This window comes from Anas acuta, chromosome 3 (assembly GCF_963932015.1).
Source record: "Anas acuta chromosome 3, bAnaAcu1.1, whole genome shotgun sequence".
NCBI lineage: Eukaryota > Metazoa > Chordata > Aves > Anseriformes > Anatidae > Anas > Anas acuta.
Window position 1 is genome coordinate 6,800,768 of NC_088981.1, and position 24,672 is coordinate 6,825,439.

A 24,672-nucleotide genomic window follows, 5' to 3' on the forward strand; every position below is an offset into this window, starting at 1 on the left:
ATTCCCTCAGCCCACCCCGGGGCAGGGCCGGGGGCGGTGCGGGGGCCTCCCCCTCAGCAGGGACCGGCCCAGCCGGGCTCCGCCTCGCCGCGGCGAGCAGGCAGAGGAGGCGCAGGCGCTGCGGCTGCTGCAGAGGCAGGAACGGGAAGAGGAGAAAAAAAAAAAAAAAAAAAGGGCAAAAAAAAAAAAAAAGGGATAAAAAGGGACGGATCCCGGCGGAGCTGCCGCGATGGCGGCGCCGCTGAGCGACGGGGAGAAGCGCAAGCAGATCAGCGTGCGGGGCATCGCGGGGCTGGGCGATGTGGCGGAGGTGCGCAAGAGCTTCAACAGGCACCTGCACTTCACCCTGGTGAAGGACCGCAACGTCGCCACCCCCCGCGACTACTTCTTCGCCCTGGCGCACACGGTGCGCGACCACCTGGTGGGGCGCTGGATCCGCACCCAGCAGCACTACTACGAGCGGGACCCCAAGGTGAGCCCCCCGAGACCCTGCTGGCCCCAAATCCCTGCTTGCACCCCTGTGAGTGTGGTCCCACCGTGGGTATGGGCACGGCTTGCTGGCTGGGTGCCTGCCCCGCTGTCTCTGCAGGCTGCGTGTCCTTCAGCCCTCACCCTTATGAATTAGGGAGCCCCAGCGCTGAACCGAAAATCCCTGGGGGGCATGGTAGTGTGTGCCTGGGGAGGCGCAGCCCTGCCCTGCCTGCTGGTGGCACCCAGCCAGCTCCTTTCTCGGGGTTATGGATATCGCCCTGACACACCGAGCTGCGCCCAGCTTACGTGCTCTAGGAGCTACACCTGTGTGTGGAGCCCTCCCTGGTGCCGTGGTCCACGTTATCACACCGCCAAGGGGCTGTGCGAGTCCCATCGAGGGTAAAGGAGGCTGGAGGGGGGTTGCTCCCCGTCCCCTGCGCTTAGATTTTCACTAGAAGCACGTCCCTGGGGGAGGCTGGAGCGAGCAGAGTGTTCATGCCGCCGTGTGATGTTTTCACTCACTCTGTTGAGTCCCAAGGAGCGGATGAGGAGGGTAAAAGGGTCCCTTTCAAACCCCCAAAGCAGGTAATCCTGCTGCTTAGGGCTCCAAAACTGGCCTGGAAAGATCCCGGCTACCAAGGCAAGGGATTCAAAAGGAAGCGTGGTTTAAAGTCAGGCTATTGCTCTGTTAAAACGCCTGTTTACGTATGAAAATATCTGTAGTGATGGAAAAATCTGAGTAAGGGCAAAAGCGTGCGTAGCCCGCTTCCCCGCTGCGCATCCTAGGAACAGGCTTTCATTAGCATGCACCACACGGGCAGTGGTTCCTCCAAAACTTGGGAGGTCACCGCAGCCCCGTCCTTCCTGTGCTGCTGTGCCAGGAGCTCTGCCGCCCCTGGGACAGTTTATTCCTTCAGCAGAGCGAAACGTGCATGTCAGCGTGGGGAGGACACGAGGAAAGGTGAACACATGTTGTTTCAGCCCCCGACAGCCTCAGGTGGCTTTGAAGCATTTTTCTAAAGCTGTCAACACCGGGAGCATCTGATTTGTCACCGTCTTGCTCAGAGATGGCCTAAAATCCAGCACGCTTATCTTCTCCCAGCTCAAAAAGCAGGAGAGGAGAGCTGGAAAATCACTGGCAGGAAGGGGGCTGGCCTGAAGCCGGGCCAAGTATGCGAGGGGCGGGGGGCTGCCTGCTTGCTGCAGCCTCTGGATCGGCTTCAGCGGAGCATGAGAAAACTTTTAAGAGCCCGGCGCAGGCATCACCTCGGCCGAGCTTGGCTGCATGTAAAGATACGATTCAGCATCCTAGATAATTCCTGCCTGCAGTTAATTAGGGAAACACTCTTAACAGGCAACGGGATTTTTCTATAGAAGGCTGTTGGCAGGGAGATGTGCAGCGGGGAGTTGGCTAGCATCCCGTGCAAGGCTCCTTCTGACAAACAAACTGTGGTGCATGTTGTTCAGGAGCGGGCGCCAAGAGCCGCTTTGGGAGGCTGTCCCCTGCTCTGGAAAACAGTTGGGGCTGATCTTAATTTTAAGCGACTTCGGTGCAATCCTTTGGGCGCAGCACGTGATGAGCCGGGAGTGAAATGTGCTGTGTCTTGCTTTGCCTCCCCAGCGTATTTATTACCTGTCCCTGGAGTTCTACATGGGCCGCACCCTGCAGAACACGATGGTGAACCTGGGCTTGCAGAACGCCTGCGATGAAGCCATTTACCAGGTGAAGTCCTGGGGCACGGGGGTCCACCCTGAAGAACTGGCCAGACTTTTCCATGTGGAGGGCTGGGAACCTGTATTTCTCAAGGCCTCCTCCCAAGGATGTTTTGTTTTGCCAAATGAAGGTTTTATCTCTCTGTTCGTGTCCTGCCACCCCCAGAGAAGGCAGTGGTGACACCTTGGGGTGCCTGGAGAGCTGGGCTACAGATCCCTCAGACCACTCCTTTCCTGTAGTGGCTGGGCTCTGCATCCAGAAAGCAGCTCCAAGAGTCCCCAGAGACTGGGGAATCCCAAGGGGCAAATGATTTCCCACCAGTAGGAGAGGTGGTGGCTCATCACGGGTCATGTAGCCTGCCGAGGGAGGCTGGGCCAAAAAGGCAAGCGCAAAACCACCAAACCACAGATCATACTTGCATGCACGTACATAGAAAGCCCTACAGCAGCGCTGACAGACGACAGTAAATCGCCAGGAAGGGGGGGTGGGGAAATGGCTTGATTTTTATAATGTCACTGGATGAGTTTGAACTGGAAAAAACACAGCCACTGCTGAGTACCACCGAGTCGATCACAGATGCCAGGCCGTGTTTACTTAGGCTCGCTGCCATCTGCAGCAGGACAGTGACCTTTTTGACAGAATAGGAGTTTGGGGGCTTCCTCACCTAAAAACTTTATTTCCCTACCCCTCAGACTGACCCACGTTACAATTTCTAGCAGGAGTTGGGCTCTGTCGCTCACTGTCCCTCCAAACGAGGTGCTAAGCTTGCTGACCAAACGCCCTGGCCATGGCCAGCACGTTCCCTGCCAAGGGATGGGAAGGGCTTTCCAGAGAATTTCTGTCCGAGCCATCATGCCTCGGAGCACAGGCTGGTTTTATTCAGGCAGGATCCTCGAGTCCCTTTGCGAAGCCTCCTATCCAGAGTGGCTTTGTCACGGAGAGAGCCTGCCTTGGTATTAGTGCCCCCTGTCACGCCACAGAGAGAGCTGAAGCTCTGAGAGAGCAGTCTGGGGAGGAGCTGTAGCGTCTCCCTGTCTCCAAGCGTCCTTGCTGCTGGCAGGCTTCTCCTTGAACCGGGCACAACCCCCGGAGAGGCTGCCAGCCCTTGGATTAGAGGAGAAAAAAAAAACCCAAGGGCTGCAGAAGACGAGACAGCCACTTCCACCCGTGGGTCCCGGCCAGGCAGCTTGGCAGCAGGGTGCTCAGGATGTGGGAGGGCGCGGGGCGGAACGGCGGAAACCGCGGCCGCAGGCTGCAGAAGTGGCTGTGACCTTCCTCCAGGCACCGGGCCTCCTCCTCCTCCTCCTCGGTGGGAGGGCCTTGGGGCTGGAGGGGCTGCCAGGAGGCGAGTGTTTGGTTGGGTGTCTCTAAGGAAACCCGCTTCGTGGGAAAGCGGTGTGTGGGGGGAGGGATTGTTCTCCGCTCCGTCAGGCTGCCCCCGAGGGCCAGAAGCCGGTGAGGGGTTTTTGGGGGTGAGGGAAGGGCTGTGGGGAGAGCCCTGTGTGGTTTGTGTGAGGTGCAGCCGGGTGGGTGTGGGATTTGTGTGTGCTCTCCTCCTCAGAGGACGGGGATGTGGGTGCTGACGTGTGGCTGTTTCCCCAACAGCTGGGTCTGGACTTGGAGGAGCTGGAGGAAATCGAAGAGGATGCCGGGCTGGGGAACGGAGGCCTGGGCCGCCTGGCAGGTAACACGGGGAGAGGGGAGCCCCGTCCTTGCTCCGAGGGCATGGAGTTTGCCTTCCTTGGGAGCACATCACACCTTCATCTCAGCCTCCTGAGGGCTCTCTGCTCTGCCTCACCTGCACCTGGGGCTGCCTGCCACAGCAGGACCTCAACCACGCACAGCCAGCATCCAGGAGATGCCTTGGTGCCTGACAGGAGCACAGCGAGCTGGGCTGTGGCTGTGAGAGGCCGCCCGAAGCCTTTCTCCTCACCTCCCTGTAAAAGCTTCTGTTGTTTTTTTTGGTGGTTTTTTTTTTTTTTTTTCCTGAGGCACATAAGCAGCCCTCACGTAGGCAAATTGTTGGCTGCTATTTTGATCTGCCCCTCACAAAAGGACTGCTGGAGACAAGAGCCGCCTGACAGAGGAGGTGCCAGGGCTGAGCTTTACCAGAGCCGCCCTGGACTGATGGTCAGAAAGCTTTGCTTTGACAGAGCTCGTAGTAAAGCAGCTGGTGAGTCAGGATCAGAAGCCCTGCTTTACGTGGCAGGCATCGAGCCAGGCATGGGTTTCTCAGGCAGGTTCAGAAGAGCTCTCACTGCAGCAACGCCGCGTTTAGGTGCGTTTCTGTCACACCTGGCTTGAGCTGCTGCTGCCCCTGATGGCCGCTGGTCTCTGCTGTGTCCACATTTGAAGGTTGCTGCACCTGCACCTTCATCACACAAGGCTGCAGGCGCTCCTGGTGTCAGCACCATTGCTCCCCAATCTCCCCTGGCACTGACCTGATGCTAAGGGCCTCACTCCTGTCAGAGTCCTGCCCTTCTCAACAACAACTTTGTGGGGTCCTGGTGCAGGCTGTCCCCTCCTGCCCCTCAGCCCCGTGCACAGCACACCACCACCGCAGCGAGCCAGGGCGAGCTCGCTGGCAGTGTGATCATGCTCTGCTCTTCCAGCTTGCTTCCTGGACTCCATGGCCACGCTGGGGCTGGCAGCCTACGGTTACGGCATCCGCTATGAGTTCGGGATCTTCAACCAGAAGATTGTTGACGGCTGGCAGGTACGTTGTTGGCACACGTGGGTCGCCCCATCCCCTCCTGCTTCGTGCTGCAATGGCTGGCTCTGCCCATGGATGTGACCCGGCCACACAAACAGCACCTGGGGCCTTGGGCTGCCCAAAACCTCTGTATTTTAACCTGGGGTGCTGCTGCTCATGTGGGGTCCCTCAGAGACTGGCAGCAGGGCCTTAAATGGGGACTCTCCCCTGTAGCATTAACAACTGTAATAGTTTGTAAGCGAAAGTAGACTAAATAACTGCCCCAAGCAGTGGTTATTCCTCATGTATGTCTGGAAATGATTTCTGTTAGGAGACTTGTATTGTTTCTGTGTATAAAGGACCCTATTTTCCCCTTAAAATAGCTCTCCACAAGTCAGGTAGGTGAGAGGCACAAGGGTTGGTTTTTCCTCCTTCTCCACAAAGAAGCTGTGTTGCTAGGCTCTGTAAATGGTGGAAAAGAGGCAAAAAGCATCCACTGCAGTTGGCTTAATGCCACTTGAAAAAGAACAGGGGTGGTAATGTGGGCTTGTGGCTCAGACCTAATCCCCTCCCAGAAAAAAAATCACCTGCAGAGTGTCTTTGCCTTCAGCCCCTCTTGTTCGTGGTGTGCATCAGCGTGGATTGCTCTGCTGAATTCACTTCTGTCCTGTTGGTGCTGTCAGGAGCAGAGAGGAGAAATGCCCTCTGGCAGAGGGCAGAGCAGTCAGCAAGAGCTGGATTGCAGGGGGTGGGTTGTGACCAGGAGCAGCACCAAGGGAACCACAAACTGCACCATCAAAGTGGATGCAGAGCCCTCGAGGCACTGGGTGCAGGAGTCTGTGTGGTTTGTGTGGATGGCTTAAACCAGTACAGCTCTGCAAACGCAATAGAGATGGATTTATACCAACTGGGATTTGGTCATCCAAGTTTCAGAAAGCTCAGCTGTCCTCTAGAGACCTCTGCCTATCCATTTTTAAAGCCACCTTACCAAAGCTTTGCTTTTCAAACCCCTTTGGGGAGCCGAGTTCAGCCTTCCCTTGGTGACAACGAGCCCCGTCTTGAGCCACGTTTGCCCCTTGCAGGTGGAGGAGGCCGATGACTGGCTACGCTACGGCAATCCCTGGGAGAAAGCCCGCCCCGAGTACATGCTCCCCGTGCACTTCTACGGCCGCGTGGAGCACACCCCTGAGGGTGTGAAGTGGGTCGACACTCAGGTACAGTGGCCTGGGCTTGGGGAGGGTGGCATGGAGGGGGAGAGGCTGTCCCTGTGCTAGCTGAGGTCAGGCTTGGCTTCTCTCGTGCTCTGGCAAAGCGCTCTCTGCTAATTTGCAATTTTATCTTTATCGGCTCCGCTGGCGGCAGGGAGAAGGGGGACGATGTTCAGCCGCGGCTGTGACTACAGAAGGAGTTGCTGCCTGAATCTGTAGCAATTTCCAGGGTGAAACCTCTCATCCCTTCTTGCAGGGCTTTATGTCAGGGGAGGATTGCAGCCCTGGCTCGTTCTGCGCTGCTCCCGGCCACGGCTTGCTCAAACCCAGTGACCCTGCAGGTGGTTCTGGCACCGCCGCCGTGGGTGGAGATCCATCTCTCGGGGCAGCCAGGCAGCAATCCAGCGGGTGTTCGACTCGTGTGGTCAGGGCAAGTGCCTCTTTCCCAGGCCAACCTGGTGGGTAGACGAGGTTTCACGTCTCCAGTCTGCCTGGAGGCCTCGTTCTGCACCAGCGTGGAGAGCAAACGCGGCTCCAGCTCCTGCATTCCCCTGCCTCGGGAGGAGGCGAGGCCGTGTCGCAATTGCAGGGGTAATGCTGTGCTCCGGGAGCACATGCCTGCCAGGGGCACGTGCTGCTGCAGCATGAAGGTGTTCCAGCTTTACGGCTGAGGAGGGCAAACTCTGAAAAAGCGTGGATTTATTAAGGGGATTGAAGAAGTTTCAGCCTCTCCACCCCAAGCCCTCAGGAGGAAAGGACTGGGAATTTCTCAGGGATTTATGGACACGGCCTAGCCTTGTTCCCATTTTGGTTAAGGGTCTGTCTGAGGAGCATACAGCCACAAAGCTGTTGAAGGCAGCGAGGTGCAGGCGGGTTGTCAGGGCTCAATACCACACACCTGGGAACGGCACAGGGGCACCCTGCCAGCAGACATCCACCTGGGGACTGAATGCCCTCACCTCTGCGTGCTTTCCTCTTCCAACCCCAGTGTCAGTCTGGGGTTTTCAGGGATCCCAAGCAGACTTCTTCTGACAAGGAAGTGAGTTTTCAGCCAGTGCTGTCGAAGGAACAGAGTGGAAAGGCTTAAAAAAAAAAAAGCCCAAGATGCAGTTTCCAAATATAGCATCGTGCAGTTAATGGGATGCGTGCCCCGGTCCCGTGGCTCGGACAGGGCAGGCTCTCTGCCTGCCTGCTTCCATCTTCGGAGCTGGTAAGACCAGCTTGGAGAGCCCGAGCTCTTGCTGGTTTTCTCCAGAGGGGAGGTGTTGCTGACGCCAGCACAAAGAGTTTGTGTTCTGTTTGGGGCTGCTGTGCCGATCCGCCTGGCTTTTCCTTGCCACTATGGGAATGGTGCTTTGGTGGCCGGGCTTGGTGCTGGGAGGCTGCAGAGGGCTTCTGGGCAGGATTCAGGCTGTGCAGTTTATCCCAGATGGGATCAGCTAGGTGCCCCAGCACTGTGCCAGCACAGACAGAAGAGCAGTTGCCAGCTGAGGGTGCTTGCAGGGCTTTGGTGAATAGTTAACAGGTACTGGGTTGGTCTGGGAAGGTCAGCGGGTTGCTTGCAAGCCTCTTGTTTCATGGATGAGCTTGAAACTCCTGTTTGCCAGTGAAGCTCCAAACAACTCTGCCTCTCCTATCAGTGCTTTCCTAGTGGGTGCTGAAAGTGTCCGTGACAACAGGCAGGTCTGTGAACCTCAGCAGCTGTGTTTTAGTGCATGTGGGATCTTCACCACGGCCAGGAGCTGTCTGTGTCCTCTGGAGTCTTTCTGAAGGAGTTTTTGCTGTCCTTTTGCAGGTTGTCCTCGCCATGCCGTATGACACACCAGTGCCAGGATACAAGAACAACACTGTGAACACCATGAGGCTGTGGTCTGCAAAAGCACCCAATGACTTCAACCTCCAGGAGTGTAAGTGCTATCCTCCTACTGCCTATCTTCTTCCACTGCCAGAGGGCTCAGGGGCTGGGACATCGTTATTCCTCTGTGTGTTGCACCTGGCACTGCACTCTGCATCTGCCCTGCTTTATCCATGCCTCCTGGCTACCTCGAAAACACAGTGCTGAATACACATCCATGGATCACACCACTTCCAGAACCCTTGTGCACCCACCCACCCTCGTTTCACCCCCCTCATGCTTGCCTCGCTCTCAGAACCTGCCCTGTGCATTCCCCAGGTGATAAACCCCGTGCCAGTGTGTTCTGCAAGCACCCAGGTGCCATGGGGAGCCAGTTCTGTGCAGCAGCATCCTTGAGTGCTGAAGGAAAATGGCAGCATATTCCCTCCTTACTGCTGGTTTCCTTTGAGTCCTTGTGTGACCCCTAGTGCATTTTTCAGGCTCTAACTGTAGTGCTGAGGGACACGTACTGGGCAACCAACAGTTGCTAGGCTGTACAGAAGGGGAAATGGTTTGGACAAGACTGATTGAACTCATTCTTCCATACTTGGAAGGATCAAGGACACAGAACTGGGGTTCTCAGTTCTTGATCTGCAGCTGTGGCAGTGCTGTGTGTATTTCTCTCTCACTGCAGTCAATGTGGGTGACTACATCGAGGCAGTGCTGGACAGAAACCTGGCAGAAAACATATCCAGAGTCCTGTACCCGAATGACAACGTGAGTGACTCTTGCTTCTCTTTCCGGCTGCTTGGGTTCATCCTTCCTGTAGTTTTATCGCCTTGTTTGCAGGCAGTGGAAGGTCACGGCCACCTGACGGTTGTTGTTCTGGTTTGAGGGTTTTTAACACAATGTGTTGGCTCTGCAATTCTCAATGAACAGACGCAGCTCTGCTGGCCCCAGAGTGTCCCTGCTGACTGCTGGCAGCTGGGGCCTGGCCTATATCACACAGTTGCTGTCTGCCTTCATGCTCAAGGCAGTCACCAACTTATGTGGTTTACAGTTTGCAAAAGTAAGTTCTTATTCTAGAGGCATCTATGAGGGGGCACTCATTTCCAGCCCCAATTCAGGGGATTTCTCACACAGGAATTATCCCAGGCCATGCAGTTGTTGTGGACCCAGTCATGGACTAGTGTCTGTGTAGGAAAAGTTCATCTCCTGGGCTTTACCCCACCCACACACTTCTCTTGGTGCTTTAAAACAGAGCAGCGTGATGCGTGGTGTGCACGGGAGGCAGCTGGTGTGTCTATAAATGACACCGGCTCCTGGCTATTGCAGGGAGTCCAAAATCCTTGCTCCAAAAACCCTGCAGAGGGCCTTGCGGCGAGGGAGGGAGCTGAGCTCGGTCTGTGGGAGCAGCAGCGATGTGTCAGGTTCTGTTGCCCTCTGGAGGCAGCTGAGAACAGCAGGCTGGAGCTGGAACTGGGCTGGCTGCCTGAGAGGCAGGATGAGTAATGTCTGGGTTTGGCCTGACAAAGTGCAGAGCGTGTAAGAGCTGTCGGGAAGCCCATCAGATCGGACAGGAGCATCTCCAGGGGCTGGGCTGCCAACTTCAGCACTGACACCTGCGTGTCCCCCAAATGCAGTTCTTCGAAGGCAAGGAGCTGCGGCTGAAGCAGGAGTACTTCGTGGTGGCTGCAACCCTCCAAGACATCATCCGCCGCTTTAAGTCCTCCAAATTCGGCTGTCGAGACCCTGTGAGGACAAGCTTTGAAACGTTCCCGGACAAGGTGAGTTTGTGGGCAGAGAGGGCCCGGGGGTGTTTCAGCCAGACCTGCCCATGGTGTGGGAGAGCAGGATGCTTTGCTGTATGCAAAGCCCCTGGCAGTTTGGGTTGGAACACAGAAGTGATCTCGGAGCTCGTTTTCCAGGGAAATAAATGCATTTTGGAGCAAATCTGTTGAAGGTTGTGGAGCTCCGTTCCTGGGAGCTCTGTTTCTGGGATGTGTGGTGCTGTGAGCCATAAGAAGAGACTCGAGTCTTCCCCCAACCCTGACCCCTTGGGGACACAGTCAGAGCCCTGTCACTGCCACCTCTGAGCCCAGCGAGTCTGTGTTGCAGGTGGCCATTCAGCTAAACGACACCCACCCTGCCCTGTCCATCCCGGAGCTCATGCGGATCCTGGTGGACGTGGAGAAGGTGGACTGGGACAAGGTGAGCAGAGCTGGGAGGTGCATATCTCGCAGGGGCGAGAGTTGCCGTCCTGCCCTTAAATAAGGTTTTCTTATTTACACTGTCTGTGTGCAGGCCTGGGAGATCACGAAACGGACCTGTGCGTACACCAACCACACCGTGCTGCCCGAAGCCCTGGAGCGCTGGCCGGTCTCCATGTTCGAAAAGCTGCTGCCCCGTCACCTGGAGATCATCTACGCCCTCAACCAGATGCACCTGGATGTAAGGGACTGGGCTGGTCGCGGGCTGTGGGTCTCGCCCCGGCTGTCTTTTAGGATGGGGGTGCTTCCAGGCCCTACACCTGGGTTACTGATGCCCCTCTTCCTGCACACAGCGCGTGGCAGCTCTCTACCCAGGGGACGTTGACCGTCTTCGGAGGATGTCGGTGATCGAGGAAGGAGACTGCAAGCGCATCAACATGGCACACCTCTGTGTGATCGGCTCTCACGCCGTCAACGGCGTGGCCCGCATCCACTCCGACATTGTGAAGCACTCAGTGTGAGTTGGGGGGCACCCACGGCGTGCACCTCCCCTCTCCTCTCTGCTCACTCAGCTTCGCCTGCCAACCCAGGGGGCTGGCTGGGGCAAACAGGCATCATTCAGTTGTCCTGCTGGGTTGGAGGGCTGGAGAGACAATCTTATTTGGGAGTGTATGGGGTCTAACTCACCTCCCTTCAGAGCTGGTGAAATCCTAGGCATTAGAGCCGAGGAAGGGGTTTGAGAGGCAGAGTGGCTCAGTGTGCCCCCTACTCCCTGATGTGCCAGGTTCAAGGATTTCTACGAGCTGGAGCCGGAGAAATTCCAGAACAAGACAAACGGGATCACGCCACGGCGTTGGCTTCTGCTGTGCAACCCGGGACTGGCCGATGTCATCGCCGAGGTGAGCGAGGGGCTGAGCTGTGATCCCCGCTGTTGGCTTCTGGGCACTTCATAAATCCGGAACAGAGCCTGAGGGAAAAGGTCTGGCAGGTGTGAGCGAGGACAGCCCGCTAGGAGCATGCCTGTTGCACGTGTAGGTGTGAGGTCAGCTGGGCTTTAAAGTCTCTGGGGAAGAGCTGGCCAAGGAGCTGCAGAAATTTGGGTCTGGCTCCTTTCCCTCGCAGGGAACTTGTGGATGGGGGGAGATGTCCCACAGGTGAAACACCCCTCTTTTGATTCCTTCCTTTAGAAAATCGGGGAAGGCTTTGTCACGGACCTGAGCCAGCTGAAGAAGCTCCTGGATTTCATCGATAACGAGATGTTTATCAGGGATGTGGCAAAAGTCAAGCAGGTAATGAGCGCTGGAGGCGAGGGGGAAGAAGGGTGAAGGCAGTGGGGAACACCCCAGCAGCCAGCCCTCGCTGCTGGCACAAGGCCTGCTGCTCATCACATTTTTCTCGCCAGGAGAACAAGCTGAAGTTCTCAGCCTACCTGGAGGAGCAGTACAAGGTCAAGATCAACCCTTCATCCATGTTTGATGTTCAGGTCAAGCGAATCCACGAGTACAAGCGGCAGCTGCTGAACTGCCTGCATGCGATCACCCTCTATAACCGTAAGTGCTGCCTGGCAGGGGCTGGTGGTCCCGGGGTGCCCCTTGCCAGCCCCTTGCTGCCAGCATCCCCGTGTAAATGCCCTCCAGCTGGTGGCCAAGGACCCCTGATCCTGGCGGTGTCAGGAGTGTGCCCTGCTCCCATGTGTCTGCTTCATCCCCCTGCCCCTTCCCAGGGGGAGGCAGGTCGTTGCAGCTCTGATTCATGGCTGTCTGGAGAAGCTTTCCAAGTACTTTGCAGCCTGATTTTGCCCAGCACGGCTTTGGCAGATGTCTGGTTGGGCTTTGGGGTTGTGCAGGTGTGCTGGGCTCGCGGCCCATCTTTGCTTCAGTAGTTTCTGCCTTGCTCTTCCAGGCATCAGGAGCGACCCGTCCAAATCCTTTGTGCCTAGGACGATTATGATCGGGGGAAAGGTAAAGTGCTCCCCAGCCTCGGTGCACGGGTGGTATTGGGATGTGAGGAAGGTGCTGGTCCCTTCTGGGGGCTTTGCTGGGTTTGCTGTGGGTTATCCAGCGGGGGTCTGTGCCGTTGGGCTCTGTCATGGACTAGTTGATAAGGTCCTCCTGGGGCTCAGGGCTTCTCCCAGGAGGGTTTTGGCTGATCCATGTGAAGAGCAGACCCATGTGAGGCCCAGGTTCTCCCCCCAGTGAGGACCTGAGCTGGCACCTCTGTGCTCTGCCTTCCTTAAGAGCCCTCACCCTCTCTGGGCTGCTCTTTTTCAGGCGGCCCCCGGCTACCACATGGCCAAGATGATCATCAAACTCATCACGTCCATCGGTGAGGTCATCAACAACGATCCCTACGTGGGGGACAAGCTCAAGGTCATCTTCCTGGAGAACTACCGCGTGTCCCTGGCGGAGAAGGGTACGTCTGTGGCGCATGGAGGAGCACAGCAGGAGTTGTCCATGCCCCAGCTGAGCCCAGAAGCTGGTTTGACAGAAGGCTGTCGCAATCAAGTCATCTGGGCACCCTGAGGAAAGGGCTGTGGGGCTTTATGTGGGGCAGGGAGCCAGCCTGGGGCAGGGGCTGGCCTTTTTGTGCCTGGCTCTGGCCTCTGGGCTGAGCTGGAAGGGGCAGCGGGCCACGAGCAGCTCCCAGAGTTGTTCTGCTATCCTGCAGCCAGCCGAGGGCTAACTCCCACCTCTCTTGCACCCGGCAGTGATCCCAGCAGCGGATCTCTCCCAGCAGATCTCCACAGCTGGCACGGAGGCCTCGGGCACCGGCAACATGAAGTTCATGCTGAACGGGGCCCTCACCATCGGCACCATGGATGGAGCCAACGTGGAGATGGCCGAGGAGGCAGGCGAAGAAAACCTCTTCATCTTCGGCATGCGGGTGGAGGACGTCGAGGCCCTGGATCGCAAAGGGTCGGTGCTGGGGGGCGCGCTGCCCTCCCTGCCCTAAACACGTCCCAGTTCTTGGGGTGCTGGGCCCCAGGGGATGGCCCCAGCCCCTACAGCCCTTCTGTGCCTCCTCCTCATGCAGGTACAACGCGCTGGAGTACTACGAGCGCCTACCGGAGCTGCGGCAGGCCATCGACCAGATCAGCAGTGGGTTTTTCTCCCCGCGGGACCCCGGGTGCTTCAGGGATGTTGTCAACATGCTCATGCACCACGACAGGTGAGACCTGGGGAAGGTGACCGTACTGCCCCGCCTGGGACCCCGCAGCAGGCACTCCCCAGCCTTACTCTGCCCTCTGGCTTTCAGGTTTAAGGTGTTTGCTGACTACGAAGCCTACATTAAATGCCAAGGCCAAGTGGACCAGCTGTTCATGGTAAGAGCTGCCCACAACCCCAGTGGGAAATGTGGGGGCAGCTGGGCTGAGCGTGCCCCTGGGGTGCCCTTCTCACACCCCACAGCGTTTGTGGGGCACGGGGCAGGGTGAGGTGGGTTTTGAGGTTTCAGCAGCCCCACAGCACCATCTTTAAGGCTACTGGGCACTGGCCGGTGCCCTATGTGACCGCTGCCCTCGCCTCCCCTCTTGCCAGGACCCCCGGGAGTGGACGAAGAAAGTCATCAAGAACATCGCCTGCTCGGGCAAGTTCTCCAGCGACAGGACCATCACCGAGTACGCCCAGGAGATCTGGGGGGTGGAGCCTTCCTCCACCAAAATCCCCCCACCCAACATCCCCCGGGACTGACGCGAGCACAGAGGGGAGGAAAAGGAGGGGAGGGTGCCCAGCCCCGCAGCCCTCACCCGCATTTCACTGCCGGCTCTGCAGGAGCGAGGCCTTTCCCTCGGGGGTAGAACGGTGCTCTGAGGAGGAGCCCTGCCTGAGGACCGGGAGCTGGGGGAGAGGTGAAAGGACCCCGTGTTTGCCCCCACGTCCCCAGCCTGCACGTGCTTGTAGTGAGACAGCCACGGATCAGTCTTCCGCAACCGCTCCACGCTTAACAAGGGATCTCCAGCTCCCTCCTGCCCTCCCCCTGCATGCGGCCTGGCCTCCCTGCCCCACAACGGGGTTCAGACAACCCCGAGTGTCTTGTGTCTCCTCCAGGGGCTGTGCCAGCCCAGCAGCAAGGGGAAGGAGAGGCTGCTGCCTGCCCTCCCAGCCTCCCCCTAACCCCAGGAGGCCTGGAGCAGGGACTGGGCGTTAGATGCACTGCCTCCAGTGCAGGTGCCGCCGCCGTACACTGTGATCCACCAGGAGGGATCAGCAGCCGGGATCATAGAGCTTGCTGTAGCCTCCTCCCCACCCATTAATTGAAAACCCAGTAGCCGAACCACTCCAGGGATATTTTTTTGTTTTTTTTTGTGTGTGTGTGTTTTTTTTTAAAGCATCTGTATCTGTGTGGAACAGGTTCTGCTTGCCATGGCCAGCTGGGTATATGCCAGCTCCCATGTCCCGCACTGCTCCACGTGTCCCTTGTGGGGCTGGGGTCAGTTTAACACCCGTAGTGCCCTGTAGTGCACCACTACTCCTGTGTGACACCCACTCATTAAAGCAACCTGAACATGCCTTGGTTTGACTCTGGTGTGACTGCCTGCTGCTTGGGGCTCCAGCTGTGACACTACAGTTCCAGACAGGGTCCCCTGCAGCCAGCACCGTGCCAGGTGCTGGCACTGTCACGGGGACAGCACACCCCTGCAGGATGGGCTCTTTGGCCAGCACCCAGGGTGGGCAGGAGGGAGATGGGGCCAGAGGTTGCACCAGGCCAGCACCAGTTCCCTACACAGTGGCTGCGTGCACTGGGGGGGGGTTACAGGCTTGGATTTAACCTGAAAATGGCACGGGGGGGCTCTGCTTGAAGCCCCACAGGCAGCTGTTTTCCCCAAAGCCTCAGCCAGGCTCCAGGAGAGCTGCTCCCCCCGACCTGGCAGCAGTACCACCACGAAGAGTTGTCCAGGCCCAGCTGCAAACCCCTTCTCCCACCCCACAGCCCTACTGCAGCACTGCCACGCACCCAGCTGGCCTGCCCCAGCAGGGAAAGCATCCCAAAAAACGGGTGAGAGCTGAAGTGATCAGCAGTCAATGCCTTTATTAAAACTACACCACTTTTAGATAAACATTTCGGTTTGAAGTTCCAAGCATCTCACTGGCCTCCTGCCGGGGCTGGGGGCATTGGGATCGCCACCAGCCGCCGGCCCCGCGCCGGTCCCTCAGCTCTGCCCCGCAGGAAGGCAGCCAGCTGCCGGCAGCAGCGTGAGCTGGAATGTGCAGGTCACTCTCCACCGAGCCACGTTAAGTGTTCCTCTTCTGTCAGTGCAATAAATACAAGTGCATCAAACATAATTTAAGTGGCACAGTTAGCTTATGAGTATCACGGGTCAGAAACCTCAGGGCTAACCCCGCTAATGGCAGAAGGGTCTCAGTACGAGAACAAGCTACGGTCTGCTTTGCAACTAGGATGAGCCTGCAGGTATAACGGGGATGCATGCCGAGCAGTTTCTACTACGCTGTACACCCCTGAATGGACCCTTCAGGCAGCACGATTCGCTTCTGAGCACTACTGACTAAACCTACAGCACCACTTCCCTCTCCTGGACAGCGTGCTCCAAACACAGCAGTGAGATGGGCGGAGAAAGCTGCTGCTGGAGGTGCCCGTGGTGCCCAGAGCACAGCAGGGAGGCAGAAGGAGAAAGGTGGAAGAAGCCCAGGCTTGTTTTTGCATCAAGGACTGCGTGTCACTGCCTGCTTGTAACTACAGAGGAACAGCGTAGCCACCAGGAACAGGAAATTAAAAGGAATTGAGAAGTAGATGAGGGGAAATAAAAATACAAGAGTTCTTCCCACCCAAAGGAAGCACGTAGCTGGCTGGCTGTGTATGGGGAAAATGGAAGACACCCCTTCCCGCATCCTGGACCCATGTTGATCACAGAAGGGGGAAGTCAGGCAAAACACAAGCTTATGCTTTCCAGTTTAAACTCCCAACTCTGTAATTTATCTGTATAAGCCACTCCTAAGAAGTGCGTGTGAGAAAAGGGAGGAGCTCCACTGAGGATAACAGGGAGGGAAGCAGAAGTGATGTCCAGAAGGAAAACTGTATGGAACAGAAAAAAAAAGGTATTCATCTTTTTCCCTTAAATAGATGTTGGAAAATGAAGAACAAAAAAAAAAATCTCACTTTATTTCCAAATGTGTGCAATTAGCCCACCACTTGCAGCACATTGTGACTGAAGAGCTAAACAAAAACACCTCTCACCACCTGGATCTGCAGTGTGTTTGTAATTACAGCCACTTAGCGGGAAAAAAGGGAAGGCAAAACGTGTACTTCCTAGAAAGGGAACACCTCAAACTCAAGCAAGACAGCTGTGGTATGGAGACACGGCAAAAGCCATTCGCCTACAAATGAGTCTGTTTGTGATCCAAAAACAGCAGCAGTGTTTGGAAGTGAAAGAAACACCCTTGGTCATGACATACGTGTCCTAGGAATGTCTGTCCTCAGTGGTACCGCGCTGGATTGGCCAGGCCAGGCTCTGTTGTGCTTGCTTTTTTCACCATTTGGTACAAGCTCCTGGGTTGTTGGCACCCCTCCGTCCACATCAAAAAAGAAGCCACCAACTTCTTTCTTCTACCATCACAGACGCTGATGCTGGGAGCTGGAGTTGCCAAGGGTACACATCAGGACTGGAGTGGGAATCCCTGACCTCCGTTAGCGCCAGGGATGGACGAATGGCAGACTGACCCACGGGGAGGGAGGGGGAAAAGAAGAGAGAGAGGGAGGGGAAGGAAAGAAAGGGAAACCGCTGCCAAGCAGCCAGTCTTCAGTGATGATGCTCATGTTCGGATACTCCCAGAAATTCCCTAGGAAAAGAAACAACACAGCAGTGACTCTCAGTTGTCCTACGCTCTGGTGGATTCTGTGGCTTCTGTTTCCCTGGCAAACACTGGGGCTGAGTGCTTGCAGCTAGAGGGAGCAGCAGCGAGCTTTGCTGCCACCCACCTAGAAGTAAATGCAGCAGAAGCAGATGCTCTGCAGACAGCCCCTCCAGAGCATCCAGCTCACAGCAGAGCCGAGACAGAGGGGGGAGCGCTCCCCAGCTTTCTGTGGTTCCCTTTCTGTAGCTCCCCTTCTGTAGGGCTGCCCCAGGGCCCCAAGCACCACCCCCCCATGGCGCGGAGCCCCCGCTGGCTGGGCTGTTACCGCAGTATTCGAGGTAGCTCTGGACTCCTGTAGATGTATTTGTGCCGGTAGCCGAGGTCTGTGTGGAACGGGACGAACTGCACCTTGTAGTCCCGGAAACTCCGCGACGTCGCAGCGATGTTGTAAAGCTGAGCCCGAGGGGAAGCAGGTGAGGGGGAAGCACGTGTCACTCCAAACCAGCTACCCCGAACTCAAAACCAGCCATCCCACCCCAAATCAGCCCCCAGGCCCCCAAACCTCTTTCAGGGGTGGTCCTGGCTTGACCAGCTTTGCAACCTCTCGCTCAGCCTCAGACTTGCCCCCTCCAACAGCACAGAACCTGCAGCCCCTTCAGGCCACACATGTCTATGCACGTCCTGCTGTTGCTGCCTTTCTGCCTGGCTTTATCAACACCCCTGGGGCGTTATTCTGGCCACCCCAGTTGCTTCCTCCAGGCAGAGCCACATGCCTACCTTTTTTCCCAGATGAAACGGTACCACCGGGTCATCCTCAGCGTGAAGGATGAGCAGGGAGCAGGAAATGTATTTCACACTGTACGGCAGACAATGACAATCAGGAGCAGGTAGACTGGAAGCGTTCTCCTCCCTGCCCAAAACTACTCCTACACACAGAGAGCCCCTTATTGATGTCAGGCAAAGCCAGTTAAAAATAGAGCAAGCAAACAACTGCAAGGCTTCAACGCAGCACGCAGGGCTGGGAAGCGTGGGCTGGCCCCCAGCAGCCTCCCGGCACTGACAGCAACACGCCTGGATCTGCAAGGAAGCTGCAGTGACTGATGTGTGCCGTGGGTCATTAACTGCAGTTCAGGTCTTGAAAATGCTATTACACGAGCACCATTAATTCAATCTGCAGATTTTCTAGCAGAAGGCATCCTTGGAAGAGCTGTTTGCTGCTCAGGCCCAAAGCGGCTCGCATCACTGCAAGGCATCGTCCCCCAAGGTCTGGTTTGGTTTCGCAACTGGAAACCCAACTGCTAAGTGCTCAGCCTCTTGAATAAAAGGCTAAAAAGCAGACGTTATTATGCAAAAAGGAGGCTTATGCAAACGCACACCAGAGAAATAATCCCAAACCTTTGCAGTCCTGATGCTAGTGCTTAACGTGTAATGCACACTTGAAAAGCATAAATCACCAGGATCAAATTAGCATATCCCGGAGTAGTCTCTTTTGCATCTCTCCTCATTAAGACCAATTAAAAAGAAAGCTCCACAGTGCAAAGCTGTTCTGCATTCAAGGCTGTGAGATCAACTGAAATCCCTTCAGCAAGTACAATGCTTCGACATAAAAAGAGCAGAGAGCACAGTCTGCTCCTTGATGCTTGCCCTGGTTCACTGCAGCCACAGCTGAAAGCCCAGCGAAGACACTCACTTCTCATCGTTTGCAAATTTAATGCCACTCGTCGTGATGGGGTCAAGGAAGAACCAGTCAAACCCGGGGAAGTATCTGTATATCTGAAAGGAAAAACTGGCGTTAGTGGCAGGCACCAGCAGGACAGTTACAAGCAGCAGCAACAGGGCAAGCCTCTGCCGTCCCTGTAACATCCCTGAGCTGCTGGCTGTGCTCTCTGCAATGAGACAGGCCTTGTTTCCACCAGCACCCTTTTTCCTCTCCTGTTTCAAGCCCCTCTTATCAGCACGCTCAGGAGCAGGCTCTCAGGGAGCTTGCCATTACACACCACTGCTGGGAGAACCGCTGTGTACTTGCCACGGAAAAGGGGTGACTCCGCGCCTCCTCCCGGATGTTGGTGAAGGGAGATTCCAGTATCAGGGCATCCGGGGGTGTTTCTGAAAAGCCAAAGGCAACGTGCTGAAATGCAGGGCTCAGGGCCTGCCTCGTGGGAGCAGCTGCCACCACGGCACGCCAAGGACAGCCTTGTCACGACACCTGGGACATGGGTGGGACGAGAGCAGCCCACCAGACTTACCTCTCTCGCAGAGGCGTCTCACGAGATTTGTTGCGACCCTGGGAAGGAGAACAACGAGTGTTAATCCGGCACAGTCCCTCTGCAAAACACCGGGCTCTGGTGGTAGCAGGGGGCAGATGTACAACTACACTGCCACCGCACACTGCCTGCATTGTGACTTGGTTCCCACAGGTCTCCCAAACCCCACCGATGCCCACAAAGGGCATCAGGCACCTGTGTTTAGGTAAGGGAACAAGGCCAGGAAAGCAGCACACCACGTAGCCACTTTACAGGATCTCTTTGAGGCAGCTCTCAGGCTCCTGGCATACCCACAGTGGTGCAAAATGCCTCTTACCCCAAGGGTACAGGGGCTGAGGAGCAAAGAGGGGGAGGCAGGAGTATGGGCAGAGGGTTACTGAGCTCCAGGAAGCTGAGCACAGGGCAACCAGGGTGACACTGGCCACAGCTGGGCCAGAAAGCAGCAAGGTGTCCTCCATGCACCTCCCTAATGGGATGGACACGTTTCCAGAAGTTGCTGAATCCTCCGAGCACAGGATTTATTTCAAAAAGCCCAACCTCTGGGCTGGCTACAGTCACAGGCCATTTAGATTGCAGTGCGTTGGGAAATGTCACCGGAATGCTCCAACCCAGAAAGGACCCTGAGCACAGCAAAAATAAAGAGGAAAAGCCAAAGGAAAAAATAAAATCTGCCTCGTCTCAAACAAAGCACGACATTTAGTATCATGGTGATGAAGAGGCACTCTCCTGAAACCCCTCCCTGCCCCAGCACCACGATTTGTTGGACAGCGAGGCAAGCCACTGTAGACTCAAACACTCTCATCTGCACAGTTTAATTTCAAAGCACTTCTTGTGTTTGTCCTCCACTCATCCCCACATCAAGGGGATAAGAGTGCATGTTCTCTGCTGAGAGTGATCAGCCTCCAGACAGCAGAGGAAAGGAATTAAGTGGAAAAGGAAAGTTAAAAGCCATTTAGGAAAAGGTACTTTGGACTGTAGGTTTCTCACTGTTCCTACTTCCCTGCGCCAGGCATGACCACGTAAACACTGTGGATGGCCAGCAGTGCAGCCATGCAGGCACCTACACAAATATTAGTTATGCACAATATGTTTGTCAGGACGGAAAAAGAACATTTTGTAAGGGAAAACCGCGTGCACATGCAGCCTGTCTGGGATGCTCTTCCAGAACATCAAAGCAGCACGATGTTCTGCTCTGAGATGAACACAGACACGGGTTCACCACAGGAAGAGATCGGCGCAGTCCCGCTCGCCTTCCACTTGATCAAATAGCATCAGATTTTAAGTGCCTTTTTCCAGCGTATCCCTCTGGGCAATGAAGGTTTGAGACCAGCTCCTGCACAGTCATTCACTGTAGCCCTTCTCACTCTGCAGAGCGCAGCAGGGGAGCTGCTCTGCAGCAGCTATGCCACAGACTCCAAGCCAAGCCAGCCTGGGGATTGTGGCAAAGAGCGCCTTCACCCAAGGTCAGTGTGTGGTGTTTATCAGGAGGTGCTGAGTCCCCCTGGGATTAGATACTCACCCCGTGCCTAAGGAGTGTCCCCAGATGTATACAGGGTTGTCTCCGCTTCTTGCTTTTATCCAGTCGAAGACGTGAAGGGCGTCATAGGTCATTCCCCTCTCCGACGGGCTGCCTATCGAGTCTCCCCAGCCTGAAACACAAACGGTCCCTCTGTGAGCTGCGTGAAATGCTCTGCAAAGCCAGACAGCTCTCCCCCTCGCAGCACACCTGCAGAAGAATCAGGCACAGGCAGTTTCTGCTCATCTCTCTGTGCACCTCAGCAGTTTGGGGTTAGAGCCCTGATTGATCAGCAGTCATTGAGACAAGGTAACTGCTGGCTGCAAAGAGGTTTTTGTGGGTTTGGTCGCCAACAAAAACACCAGCTGGATCCCTAACACTGCCACACTATTCTCATACCTCCCTGACCACAACAGCCCAGCCCCCAGCCCTGAGCTGCTTCTGCACGCACATAACCAATTCCAAAGTGCAGTCCCTAAAAGCATACCAAGTGGATCCTTGGGATCAAAACCCAAGCACAAAGCTTGCAACGTTGCAAGCAAAGGCTGATTGCAACGTCAGCTTGTCCATGCTGTCCGATCAGGGCCCTCCAGCGATCTTCCACCCTCCTGATTTGGCTCTATCACTATTACAGGGTGTCTATACACCTCACGCTGAGCAGGAAGCATCCCACATCCCTTCTGACACCTACAGAGCAGCCAGAGAAGCTGCTGCCAGCAGGACTGAAAAGCAGGGCGAGCTCCTACAAATAAAACTCTGAGAAGAGCAGCAGATACTCGACTGCTGGTGGCACAGAGCTGCAAAACAGTCACAGCTCCTGCTAATTTTGTTGCCCGTTGGAATAATTTTGTTGTGGAAATTTGAGATTTCTGGAAATGCTTTAAAGACCAGAAACATCTGCAACATCCAATACAGCTTCTCTGAATTGCCAACGCAGCAGCACGTAGTTACACATCACGAATAACCATGTCTCGTTTGTACGATTTAAAGGTAAGAAAAGGATGAGCTTAAAATTGAAAGAGAAACAGTAACCACAACTGATTAGCTAACAGCAAGTGTTTGCAAAACAACAGTTCCCCCGAGATTATCTTTAAAAAGAAAAGCGATTATTTTGTTACTTAGAAAAGAAAGATAGCCAGAAGCGTTTCACAATAACAGAAGCCCACATACCTCGATAATCAAACGTGACCACGTGGTACCCGAGGGAGCTGAGAACCTGGAGGGGAGAGAAACACACAGAGAGCTCTCACAGAGGCCACCACAGCGGCCGTGCTCTTGCCTCAGGCCAAGGTGCAGGGACCTGATTTATAACATTATCAACCCGACTTGGTAAAGGAGTAATTTAAGAGCTTTTCAGCGTTTTCAGCGTTTCAGGTTTTCCAGTGAAACAGTACAACTGCTTCATTTATGCTGCTCAAACTTCCCTAATGTGAGCTCAACGTGCAAAGGCCCGTTTCAGGTTTCAGAAGGCTTAAACATATACACCTAAAACTTACAATTGCTCTATCGTGAAGATTTATGTCGCTAACAGGGGTAATCCTACCAAAATCTATTAAAAGCAAGTAAAAATAATATCCCCACTAGGTAAACTTGCTTGGGAAAAGTGCCTTGGTAAAAACAGCGCAAGCATTCTGAGCTACCATCGCTTGGTATGGCTCTAACAGCTCTGCACTGGATAAAAATCAGAGACACAAAAAGATTAAACTGTTGCTGTGACCTCTGTAGGATATGTGCTAGAAATGCCATCTTCGTATTGCATTACACTCTTCATCTTTTAATGGACCAAAGGAAATTGCGTGTAAAGCCAACACGTTGCTTTTAGTGTAAGTCAAATCCTGACAGTCTGAATGATTTCTGTTAATAGCTTCAGTCTCATTGAAAAAAAAAAAAAAAAGAGAGAGACCACCATACAGAGAGGGGTGTTGGCAATCCAGATCCTTTGCTGGGGGGACTGTGATGGTGACAGGATCTCCTTTTTTCCTTCTAAGGTCCATTTGGGATCCATCTTTGTACATTTCTGGTGCGCACAACAAGCTACTTTCTCTTCACCAGTCTGTGACTCTGTGTTACAACCCAAAATACCTTGCGGGGCGTGTTTTAAATGTATCGGACACATTCTCTTCCTCACCTCTAAAACCATTTCTGCTTAGCTCCCAGCCCTGCATCTCTCTTGCCGACCACGACCACGGGCGAGCTGCTCCCAGCCCTTTCCCCATGGCTGGGCCATGCCCTCTCCCAGCCCCGCTCATACCTGCACTCCTCCTCAACATGCCCTGCGCCCCCATCTCCAAGGTCTCTGCTGTCACACGGGGTCTGCACCCCCCTACCCTGCATCGCTGTGCTGGCTGCCAGCAGCATCTCATTCAACACAGAGTTACTCTATCTGGAACTTGCACACAGAAACATGACAGATTTTCTCTCTAATACTGTCTGTGCGGGAGTTGATACTGTTTGCGTTACCGTCACAGCCAAGCCACATCATTACTCAAAGCTCAGCAAAACAGAACCAGCCAGCAGCCACCCAGCCATGAGACGATTGCTGTGTTGTATATGGAGTGGTAATTCGCGTTGAGAAAACGGTTGATATTAATAAAGAAGGGGGAGATGTGGGAGTGTGGCCATGGGGGTCAGAAAGCCCCCTGGTTGAGATAACATCAGACTCTTAACAATGAGGCCATCAGGAATATAAAAGAGTTTAGAGGGAACAAAGAAGGGTGATTCAGGAGACTCCACGCAGTCTCTGGTTTCTTGTTCTCCAGCCATTAAGGCATGGAAGTTTCTGGGTGTTTGCTGTTGTTATATGCAAAGTTGTTTGACCAATGAAAAGTTGTTTGGAAAAGAACTGTTATAGGAAGAAAGGTGTAAGAGGGGAGCCTGCCCTCAAGATAAAAAAAAAAAAAAAACTCACATGTGGTTTGCCAGACAGTGAGGGAGCTGCGGGCTCCTTTACTGATCCGACCGCTACGCCATGGGCCCCTCTGCTGCTACAGCCATCGAAGGCTTTTGCTGTTCTGCCCCCGGGTGACCTGGACGTGCCTTTGGACCCAGGCCTCATTGGCCTTGAAAAGGAGCTGGATGTGCTTTTCTTTGGTCCGGGAAGAACGGGATACATAAGGCCTGAAGACCGAGTTGCTTGACAACTTAAAGCGAGACATCTTGTTCAAAAGGAATGGAAAATGGAGACTGTTAAGTCATGGAACTTAAAGGATTGTTTGTTACCTTTCCTGGTTGTACGTATGTACAGGCATACTTGTGTTTAGTAAGTTAAGCAATGTGCTGGATATTTAGAAGTTTGATGTTTGTGTGTGCATGTTGGTGGAGCGCAGACTCCCCGCACACCCAGCGCTGTTTACTTGCCTTTTATACCTTTTAGAAATATTTCTTTTATAAATACTACTAAATTCAGATTGAGTTGAGACTTTATTTATAGCAGCTGTTAGGGCTAAACCAGCTGAAAACAGTGCTCCAGGGGGCTCCAAAGCAAGCTCAGAAGCTTTACAAGCCGTGTTACCAGCAATAGCAGTGCTACATTCATTGGGCTACAAGGCTGCAATTTCCCTCTGTGACAGCTTACCAGCTGCAGACTACCACTTGTGAGCCCAGCAAGGATACTGCAAACCCTCCTGTGGCTCATGGCTTCTCTCCAGGACTGAGCAGTGGATTTCCTCGGAGGCAGCGCCCCATCCAGCAGCCTCAGGGTAACCTGCACAGGTCTAAGGGCTGCAAACAGCTCTTCATCATAACCCATTAACTGGTCGCTGAGTGTCTGATTTTATAGCCAGTGCAGCTTGCACAACAAATAAGTGCATTGTAGTGATTACAAAGAGAGCTACAGCACGCCTGGCCAAGTTCAGGACTCCTGCAACCGCAGGACACCGCCCTCAGGGGGACTGCAGGCAAGAGCAGCGATGCATCCTTTGGGCTGCCGCAGCAATTTGGGCATCTGCTGGGTGT

The 24,672-nt window shown here is 54.9% G+C and overlaps 2 protein-coding genes across 2 annotated transcripts in view; one reads left to right on the plus strand and one right to left on the minus strand.

Annotated features, from left to right (window-relative positions):
• Nucleotides 1-75: 75 nt before the first annotated feature.
• Nucleotides 76-14,637, plus strand: LOC137853259 (glycogen phosphorylase, brain form). The gene is made up of 20 exons (XM_068675429.1): nucleotides 76-472; nucleotides 2,093-2,194; nucleotides 3,791-3,869; nucleotides 4,798-4,901; nucleotides 5,960-6,091; nucleotides 7,881-7,992; nucleotides 8,614-8,696; nucleotides 9,563-9,706; nucleotides 10,038-10,130; nucleotides 10,224-10,370; nucleotides 10,483-10,646; nucleotides 10,914-11,028; nucleotides 11,317-11,418; nucleotides 11,532-11,679; nucleotides 12,032-12,090; nucleotides 12,400-12,541; nucleotides 12,837-13,044; nucleotides 13,163-13,297; nucleotides 13,385-13,451; nucleotides 13,666-14,637. The coding sequence occupies exons 1-20, from the start codon at nucleotides 230-232 to the stop codon at nucleotides 13,816-13,818; spliced, it is 2,532 nt and encodes an 843-aa protein (XP_068531530.1). The 5' UTR covers nucleotides 76-229; the 3' UTR covers nucleotides 13,819-14,637.
• A 500-nt stretch (nucleotides 14,638-15,137) lies between these two features.
• Nucleotides 15,138-24,672, minus strand: part of ABHD12 (abhydrolase domain containing 12, lysophospholipase) — a 36,245-nt gene continuing 26,710 nt past the window's right edge. Inside the window, exons 6-13 of the mRNA XM_068675430.1 lie at nucleotides 21,889-21,934; nucleotides 20,722-20,851; nucleotides 19,185-19,222; nucleotides 18,965-19,044; nucleotides 18,629-18,711; nucleotides 17,716-17,794; nucleotides 17,264-17,391; nucleotides 15,138-16,923 (exon numbers count right to left, since the gene is read on the minus strand). Coding sequence (XP_068531531.1) covers nucleotides 16,884-16,923; nucleotides 17,264-17,391; nucleotides 17,716-17,794; nucleotides 18,629-18,711; nucleotides 18,965-19,044; nucleotides 19,185-19,222; nucleotides 20,722-20,851; nucleotides 21,889-21,934 — 624 coding nt within the window. The 3' untranslated portion in view covers nucleotides 15,138-16,883. The remainder of the gene's footprint in view (nucleotides 16,924-17,263; nucleotides 17,392-17,715; nucleotides 17,795-18,628; nucleotides 18,712-18,964; nucleotides 19,045-19,184; nucleotides 19,223-20,721; nucleotides 20,852-21,888; nucleotides 21,935-24,672) is intronic.

Bases quoted from the DNA above. Each gene is read 5' to 3' on its own strand.
- LOC137853259 (XM_068675429.1), top strand. From the start codon at position 230: ATGGCGGCGCCGCTGAGCGACGGGGAGAAGCGCAAGCAGATCAGCGTG. The intron at 10,371-10,482 runs GTAAGGGACTGG...TCCTGCACACAG, and splicing joins TCAACCAGATGCACCTGGAT to CGCGTGGCAGCTCTCTACCC. The intron at 11,680-12,031 runs GTAAGTGCTGCC...TTGCTCTTCCAG, and splicing joins TGCGATCACCCTCTATAACC to GCATCAGGAGCGACCCGTCC.